Source organism: Nanorana parkeri, unplaced genomic scaffold (genome assembly GCF_000935625.1).
Source record: "Nanorana parkeri isolate BGI_ZX_2015 unplaced genomic scaffold, ASM93562v1 scaffold3130, whole genome shotgun sequence".
NCBI lineage: Eukaryota > Metazoa > Chordata > Amphibia > Anura > Dicroglossidae > Nanorana > Nanorana parkeri.
The window spans coordinates 8,939-18,814 of NW_017309398.1; the positions used below are offsets into that span (position 1 = coordinate 8,939).

At 46.8% G+C, this 9,876-nt stretch overlaps 1 protein-coding gene across 1 annotated transcript; it reads left to right on the forward strand.

Moving 5' to 3' along the window:
* Positions 1–6,877: 6,877 nt before the first annotated feature.
* LOC108802803 (galactoside 3(4)-L-fucosyltransferase-like) lies at positions 6,878–7,873 on the forward strand. Its single transcript, XM_018574657.1, has one exon. The coding sequence runs from the start codon at positions 6,878–6,880 to the stop codon at positions 7,871–7,873; it is 996 nt and encodes a 331-aa protein (XP_018430159.1).
* Positions 7,874–9,876: the final 2,003 nt, after the last annotated feature.

Here is a 9,876-nt window from a genome sequence, read left to right on the forward strand (position 1 = left end):
CCATTCTCCATGGGGAGGGGGGAGGTTTGGTGGGTAGGGGGGCGCATTGAGGAACCTGTCCTTGGGGCAGCAGAGAGAGTAGATCCGGCCCTGGCTATGCTTTCTGCAGGGCCGGTGTCCCCAATCTTCTCCGTGTCTCGGGATGATGCAGAAATTCCCAACTTTCACCCGGACGCTCATCAGCAATACAACGGTCACAAAGTACAGAAGACTTTATGGGCGGTTCTATAACAGGGACAGATGATGGGCGGCGGAGTCCTCTCCTGATCCCTTTCAGTGTCGTTGGTTCCAGGGTCGCACCGCGCGGATTTATGATCTGCTCCGCCACAGATTACTGGTCACTCCGCCAGGAAGAACGCCGCTGATAAGACGCAAGGTGAGTTCTTACCTTTATAATTCTCCCTGTTCTGGGCTCTGAACTAAAACCACGTCCACCAATGAGGTGCAACTCCAGGTTCAGTCCCTCATCTGCATAGAACATGGAAGAGTCGCGGCAGAAGAGGACCATCAAGTCTCAGGACCTCCTTCCTCCTGCTGGGGACCCCTCTAGTGATAGATCTATATAGAGGGATCAGGACCTCCTTCCTCCTGCTGGGGACCCCTCTAGTGATAGATCTATATAGAGGGATCAGGACCTCCTTCCTCCTGCTGGGGACCCCTCTAGTGATAGATCTATATAGAGGGGTCAGGACTGTAGGTGAAGGGGAGCCTCGGAGAGTAACCCACTAAAAGCATGTTTTCCATTGTATTGTATGATGGAGATTGCAGCTTAGCGCAGATTTCTGGGAAAAGCCGGGACCATTAAGTTTTAACCCAGAGGATTCGCCTCATTTGGTGGCTGCAAACCTGAACCTCACCCCCTATTGGCTGTACAACTGTACTAACAAGAGCTGGATTTCACCTTAATGCTGCCGCTATTGCCATGGCTATAAAACAATTAATCAGCCTTTTATGAAAAGTTTAGTTTGTTCTTTTTTTTTTATTGGGACCATAAAGATTTCCTGCCCAGGGATTGAAGGTTATTCAAATAAAACATTTCTGGGACTGAATGTGACACGGATAATATCGATGCTGTTTTATTCATCAGATACACAGGTTATGTGTGAGTACAATGTCCACACTGATACACGTGTGGGTGCAGTTGTGAGTCCTCAAGAATGTTCTAGAATCAGGGGTACTGAATTCAAATTTCAAGTCGACCACGGGCCCCGCCTCCTCCTCCCCTGCCTGGTCCGGCCTCCTACACCGCCGCTGCTGGTTCCCATTTTTTCTGAGGAGACGAACGCGCTGCTGCACAGATTACGGTCACTGACCTGATCAGCAGCGCATTCTTCTTCAGAGCCGCCAGTGAAAGCCACCAGCAGAGGACGCCTAAGCGACCCAGACGGCCCACACGGCATCTGGCCGGGCCCCCCTGTGCCCTGGGTTCCATAGCGGCCGCCTGGGTCACTATGGCAATTTTTTAAGCCACTGCTCAGTCCTTGTCCGCCATTTATGCTGCATTCACACCAACAGCTGCACTGCAATGCACAGCTGCTGTTGTGTGTCCCCGCCCCCTTCTTTACATACACGTCCGTGCCTTACGGACACGTGTTCTGTAGAATCAGATGGTGGGGGTGGCGGGGTTTGTTTACAATTTTTGCATTTTTTATTTTATTATTTTTTTTACCTTTTTATCCCTTTTTTTTCACTTAGATTTTGCTATCACAAAGGAGCCTGACAAGCCCTTATATGACAGCATTTGGAGGTGACAGGTTCTCTTTATGGAGGTATCAGGGGTCTGTTGAACCTCTGATGTGTCTACTGGCCTCCAATACAGATCATCAAGCACAGGAATGTATACCTGGCCCGTTGGCCGGTAGGAAGGACAATCCCCAGTCTGCATCCTGACACTATGTGCCACGGACCAGAGGATTGGGGGACCTGAAAACCTTGGCGGGTAAGGGGGGGTGCAGGGAGAAGTGGAGGGGGGCGGGGGGATATAACATCAGGCTAGTAAAAGTGATTTGGGTGGCGGTACAGATATAAAATACAGATTTCTAGCTTACCTACAGCAGCTTCCAATACACTGACACACGGGGCTCATCCAAAATCCCCCTTATTGGCCCTTCTAAGCCTGCTGGCCATGGTTCAAGGGCCATGCAATGCATGATGGGTAAAATAAATTCTCCCAGGGGGGAATCTGCACATAAATTAGCCAGGAACATGAATTTTTAACCAGAAGGATTCGCCCTCGAAGCCACAATGGCGGCGAACTCGAACCTTGTCCCTGTGCTGCTGCTATTGCCATGGCTATAAAACCATTAATCAGACTTTTATTTAAAAAAAAGTTTAGTTTCTTTTTTTTTTATTGATGCCATTAAACATTTTTCCTGCACGAGGATTGAAGGTTACTCCAATAAAACATTTCTGGGGTTTTATGTGATATAAATGCTATTTTATTCATCAGATACACAGATTGTGTACGAGTACAACGTCCACGCTGGTGACGCGGTTTCTGGTCTGATATCAAACTTTTATGGAACATCATAAAAACAGAAACAGATACAATGTATAAAACTACAACGGGTTCTGTTCTTTTTTTTTAAAGTTTATAAAAAGATATTTTGTATATTTTACAGTTAATCAATGGCACCAGCTGTAGGGGGACCACAAATCCCAGCAATACTTTTATACAGCAATTCAGCACAGTATATGAATTGGACTCCGGGCCTAGTGACACGCTGGACACAGGACCCACCTGAAAGTTACCCTGCGGAGCCCACCACAGCCCATCTGAGACTGTCTATGGGTTCTCAGGTGGGCTGGTCAGGGCTGCATCTCCCTCCCAGCTCCTCTTACCTGTGCACCTGGCCTCCTCTGCTGCTGCCGCTGATCCAGCGGCTTCTAGACAAGCTGGGGCCCTATCACCTCCCTCCTCTTCTGATGTCACTTCCAGCCGGTCCAACATCAGAAGAGGAGGGAGGTAATGGGGCCCCATCCTGTATAGAAGTAGCTGGATCGGCAATGCTGGGGCCCTACGCTGCTAGGGCCATGTCTCCTCTAGCGCTGTGGGGGCCCGGCTGCTTTTCACCCAAGGTAAGGTTAGGAGAAATCAAGAAGATAAAATGAGGGGTAAGGGGGGAAAAAAAGAGTGGTAGGAGGTAAGTGAGACAGACAGGGGAAGGAATATAAGAAAAAAGCGGAAAGAAAGATGGAGAATAAAGAGGGGTGAGGGATGGAATTAGGAAAAAGGAGGGATTACACTAGACATGTGCGATTTGTTTCGTTACGAATCGAAATTCGTAAAAATTTTCCTGAAATTCGTAAATTCGGAGCATCCGAAATCCGAATTGCAGTTTCCGAATTATATCCGAAATACGAAATTCCGTTAACGAATTTCGGATCCGAATTTCTTTGAAACGGGAACTAGTATTACCCCTGTAAATGAGGGTGAACAACATGACAAGATTTTTTTTTTAATCCGAAATTCGGATCCGCTGCCGCTGAGAGTCGCATTACAATACACAGGCGGGAAATACGAAATTCCGTTGACGGAATTTCGTTCCGTTACGAACATTCGTTATATTGAAGTTAAAAAGCAAAAATACCTTTGTTGATATTGGAGTCGATGAGTTTTTTTTCTTAATCCAAAATACGAAATTCGGATCCGGAATCCGTTAACGGAATTCGCATTTCGGATAAAAAAACAACTACCACATCGACTCCAATATTAACAAAGGTATTTTTGCTTTTTAACTTCATCATAACGAATGTTCGTAAAGTTACGAAAATGTGCCGAAACTAACGAAAATCCGTATTTCGTACCAATCCGAATTGAGTTTCCGACACGAAATACGAAATACGAAATAACGCATATTATGAAACGGAACGAAACGAAACGGAACAAATTTTTTGACGGCGCACAAGTCTAGATTGCACAGAGTAGAATGCAAAACTGGAAATAGAACTCCATGGTAGGTCACATGAGGGTATCCATCGGTCCTTAATCTCACCCGTTTCAGTTGTGGAGAAGCCAACATAGCCCTGTAAGCAGGTGAATACATTAATCCAAGGAAATCATGTATGATGAGGTCTTCCATCCTCATGACTTTGTCAGTTTTAGAGAACCAGAGGGGAATGAAGGGAGCGTCATGGGCTGTTTCTATAAGGTAGGTATGAAAGCTCTGGCCACATTGAGCAGGTTTACCCTGAGGGCTAATTTGTATGTTACATAGTATTTGAGGTTGAATAAAGACATTAGTCCATCAAGTCCAACCTATTAGGATCTCATTCTAGGAGTACCTGTACCCCTGTATGTTACCTGTACCCCTGTATATTACCCGTACCCCTGTATATTACCTGTACCCCTGTATATTACCTGTACCCCTGTATGTTACCTGTACCCCTGTATATTACCCGTACCCCTGTATATTACCCGTACCCCCTGTATATTACCCGTACCCCTGTATATTACCTGTACCCCTGTATATTACCTGTACCCCTGTATGTTACCTGTACCCCTGTATATTACCTGTACCCCTGTATGTTACCTGTACCCCTGTATATTACGGTCCCTTAAGAAATCGTCCAAAAGTTTCTTGAACAATTCCACATTATTTGCTGAGATCGCCGCCTGTGGCAGTGAGTTCCGGACCCTAACTGATCTTACTGTGAAGAACCCCCTTCGCCCCTTGTGCTGGAATTTTTTTCCACCAATTTTAGGTGGTGGCCTCTAGTTTTTGTAACGGAGTTAATTTTAAACAGTTTATCGCTAATGTTGCTCCCGCCATTAAACATTTTGTACATGGAAATCATATCCCCCCTTAATCTCCTCACCTCCAATGTGAACATGTTTAAATTTAGTAGCCTCGTCTCGTAGCTCTGGTCCTCCATGAGGACCAGAGCTACGTTGGCTCTGCGTTGTTGGCGTTGTCAGCTAATGTTGGCATTGAATTTATATGTAGGAGGCGGCTGGCTGGATTATTTTCTAGGTTAGCTGAAGTAATGCTTTCTTGACATCATCTCAGAATGGGCCAATTAGAGCATAGCTTTGGAAAATGTGGAGAAGTGAGCTTCGTTGCAATAGGCAGAACCAGCAGTCTGGTTGGTGGATTTTCTAGAGGAGTGTTGGAACTGGATACTAAAGAGACAACAGTTTTCCATTTACATATCTAAGGAGGTACAAAACCCTCTATAGGGGTATTATTATTATTATTATTACAGGTCTTTATAGAGTGCCGACAATTTACACAACACTTTACATAGTTGCACATTCACATCAGTCCCTACACCCAAGGAACTTACAATCTAAGGTCCTAATCTCACATGCACAGGGGCGTATCTGCCGCGAGGCAAACAAGGCGTTTGCCTGGAGCGGATGAACCGGGGATCCCCAGTGCAGCCAGGCAGAAGCGCTAACCATATGCCACTGTGCTGGGTAATAAAGAGCTGGTAGCAAGTAAACACAGTCATACAGCCCTGCATGCGTTGGTCCAGTCTAGCCATCAACACAAGAGCTACAGCCTCCCTGAGTTTTATGCCCACTCACCGCCTGTCACTCAATGTCTAGAGTCACGACCATGTTGTCTATTATGTGTGGCCACAATGATTCACTCTCAGCCATGACCGCGTGCCCTTCCAACCCACAACCGTCTTCATTATACAGATGTGTATCTCTGCCCGGCCGCCTTCAGGAGTGGCACATTTTTGACATACCTGCTTTAAATCGTTTACAGCTCTCTATCACTTGAGTAAAACAATCTGCCCATTGGTGAAAGAAAATACATTTCTGGGTTATGGTTTATCATTAGTATTATCTGTAGCATGTGTTGAGTCCGCGTTATCACTAAACTGTACACTTTAAGTTATTGGTGTATTGCAGGGACAAGTCCATAATTCTGCCACTTTATAGATCGCTGGTTCGGCCTCATCTGGAGTATGCGTGCAGTTCTGGGCACCAGCGAGGGGATGTCCTGGAGCTGGAAAGAGTCCAGAGGAGGGCGACCAAACTCATAAAGGGGATAGAGGACCAGAGCTATGAGAACAGGAGGAGGGGAGGGGCTGGAGGACCTCAGCTATGAGAGCTATGAGACAAGGAGGAGGGGATGGAGGACCAGAACTATGAGACAAGGCTACTAAATTTAAATATGTTCATATTGGAAGTGAGGAGATTAAGGGGGGACGTGATTTTCATGTGTAAAATGTTTACCGGGGATAGCGACATCAGTAGCAAACTCTTTACAATTAACTCTCTGACAAGGGCGAGAGAGGCCACCTCCTAAAATTGGTGGAGAAAAGCGTGAAGGGGTTTCTTCTCGGTCAGGGTCAGGAACTCGCTGCCACATGCTGTGATTTCGGCTGAGAGTGTGGAATCATTCAAGAGGCGATTGGACGATTTCCTCAGAGACCGTAACATACAGGGGTATAAGTACTCCTAAGAATGACAACCCACATGGACCTATACATGCGCACACATCAGTAGGACCATACACATACACACAATAGGTTGGACTTGATGGACTTTTGTCTTTATTCTACCTCAAATACTACGTAACTATGTAACTATGGTTTTAGTTTTTCATCTTCAAAGAAAAGCTTTGAGATGCCGCCATACATGTTCTATACTTGTTTTATTGCCAGATTTAATACCAGCCCATATATTCCTTATTTCTCAGGCACGGGGACCCAAAGCTGAACATCAAAGAAGACTCTCGTGTATTGGTCACATTCAGGGACCCCCCTGCACCTGTGTATGGATTTCCAAAAACAATCCTCAAAATGGACTTTGATCTTCTTCAGCACTTTATTACTTGGAACCGTCTCCTACTTCACATTTGCTTATTTCCAGATAGAAAGACGATCGGCTAAAATAAACATTGAGATAAAACACAGGCCAATGGCGGCGTCACACTCCGTGACAAAACGCTCAGGGATATCAAGCTGGCTGTTTGTGCCAAAGCGGAGGGTGCCTTCTAAGAAGTCAGAGACCTCCGATGAGCCTCTGCTGACCATCTTACTTTGGACGTGGCCATTAGGATACCAGTTTCCTCTAAATAGATGTCCAAACTCTGAAAGCTCCGGCTGTTTCTACACTGTGAACCGCACCTCATACTCTATGGCAGACGCTGTTGTTATCAGTCATAGGGATGTACAAAAGTCAGAAGAGCTTTTACCTCCAGCACTGAGGCCACCTCACCAATACTGGATCTGGTTCAGCATAGAGTCTCCGACCAACTGTGCAAATTTAACCTTCATGGACAAGAACATTAACCTCACAATGTCTTACCGTCTCGATTCGGATATATTTACCCCATATGGCTGGCTAGAAAACATTGACAGCAAAGAAAATTTTACTATCCCGAAAAAGTCAAAGCTGGTGGCATGGACAGTAAGCAACTGGAAGCCGAAGTACAGACGAACCAAATATTACGAGGAGTTAAAGAAATACATTCCAGTCGACGTCTATGGAAAACATGCTATGACTCTGCCGCGAGAAGAGATGCTGCAAACTCTGGCCACGTATAAGTTCTACCTCGCCTTCGAGAATTCCATACATGAGGATTACATCACGGAGAAGTTCTGGAGAAGTTCACTAATAGCGGGAACTGTGCCCATCGGCATGGGTCCTCCACGTAAAAACTACGAGCGTTTCGTTCCACCCGACGCTTTCATTCACGTTGATGACTTTGCGTCTCCCCAGGAACTGGCTGAACATCTTCTGAGTCTGGATAAAGATGAGGAAAGATACCGACAGTATTTTAACTGGAGGGCCAGATATCAGCCGACAAGATCCCCTAGCAGTTTTCTAGCAGCGTACTGCAAAATATGCAAAGTATTGAAAAAGACCCCTTCTTATAGGACCATACCGAGCATTGCTGAATGGTTCAAGTGAACCTTGTACATCATGTCTGTCGAATGTGAACTGTTGTAGCCAACAGATAACTGCATGCACTCGAGAGTCAGTTTCTTGTGAGCTGATGTTTCGGTTTTGGGTTGAGGGTGGCAGGTGACGTCACCCACCAGATTACTAAATGTCTTTTGGGAGTCAGTCGTTGAGCTCTCTGGGTTCCCAGGAATGCCCACCTGCCATTACAAGGAGTCTCATTTTACATAGTATTTGAGGTTGAATAAAGACACAGGTCCATCAAGTTCAACCTATTGTGTGTGTGTATGCGATTCTACATTTGTGTGCGTGTGTATGAGCCCCTGTGTGATCTTGTTCTTAAGTGTGCCTGTTCCCTCCTTCGTCCTCTGCTCCCACCTTGTGTTCAATTGAAGCTTTAAAGGAGAACTATGGCGTCGGGGCTTTCCCCCATAGTTCTCCTTGGGGTAACAGGAGGACACAAACTAGCGCCCTCCCGTCACCCTAAGCTCAGTATATAGGGAGCTACAGCTCGCGGTATACTGAGACGCCGCAGCCGGAGCGAATCCCGACATCGATGTCGAGATCCGCCCAGCTGCGTGAGTGACAGCTGGCTCTGCCTATCTAGAGGCAGAGCCAGCTGTGCCCGCCCCCTCCCCTGTCCGTTCCGCCAGTCAGTGCTGGAGGATCGGAGGGGGGAGGGGGGAATCCAGCCCCTCCCCTGTCACGGCAGAGAGCCGTGACAGGATCGAGAGGTGAGCGAACGCCGGTATGTGTTCCCTCACCTCCCAATCTACTGAGCCGACCTGTGACAGTCTCATTGTCACAGGTCGGCTAGAACTATGAGGGGAGTGAAAAGCACCCCCCCCCTCCCCCCTCATAGTTCTCCTTTAACAACGTAAATGCGGAAGTGCGCTTCACTGCGTTCTACACCAAGAACACCGCCAGCAGCTCCGCTTGCAGTGCAGCTTTTCTATCTGTTTGCTGGCCGCAGAGATGGGAGATGAATCACAATCTCACCCGCTGTCTGCTGCTCTCATAGCAATGATCCAAAACATCTCCGTTATTGATCCCATTCATCAATAAATGTCAGAAATACAAGTTTGTGTGACGGCCCCCTAGACTGCGCCAGCTACACACCAGAATAATGACTTTGTATCCTACAACAGTAACAAAGTATAAACATGAATATATCACCATGAATGGCACCGAACATACACAACATGGCGCACTCAGCTACACACGGTGATTGATCATTTCCTCTGATTTATTGATACTTTGATTCTCTATTGATCAGTACAAATGTTATTCTATCCCTGAATATTTTTAGGGGAAACTTTAATAGATTTGGCACAATTTTATAATTTGAAACTGTTTCCCCCCCCCGCCCCCATAAATCTCTCTCACTGATTTCCAAGCAAATACGCACTATATTGCCAAAAGTATCGGGACGCCTTTACACGCACATGAACTTTAATGGCATCCCAGTCTTAGTCCGTAGGGTTCAGTATTGGGTTGGCTCCGCCCTTTAATGGCCCCCCAGTCTTAGTCCGTAGGGTTCAGTATTGGGTTGGCTCCGCCCTTTGCCGCTATAACAGCTCTGCCTCTTCTGGGAAGGCGCCCACAAGGTTTAGGAGTGTGTCTATGGGAATGTTGGACCATTTGTGAGGTCAGGTACTGATGTTGGGGGAGGGGCTCGCAGTCTCCGCTCTAATTCATCCCAAAGGTGTTCTATGGGGTTGAGGTCAGGACTCTGTGCGGCCGGTCACGTTCCTCCCCCCCTCCCCCATCCATGTCTTTATGGACCTTGCTTGGTGCACTGGTGCGCAGTCATGTTGGAACAGGAAGGGGCCGTCCCAAAACTCCTCCCACAAAGTTGGGAGCATGAAATTGTCCAAAATGTCTTGGTGTGCTGATGCCTTAAGAGTTCCCTTCCCTGGAATTAAGGGGCGGAGCCCAACCCCCGAAACACAACCCCCCCCATAATCCCCCCTCCCCCAAACTTTACACTTGGCACAATGCAGTCAGGCAAG

Bases quoted from the DNA above. Each gene is read 5' to 3' on its own strand.
- LOC108802803 (XM_018574657.1), top strand. From the start codon at position 6,878: ATGGCGGCGTCACACTCCGTGACAAAACGCTCAGGGATATCAAGCTGG.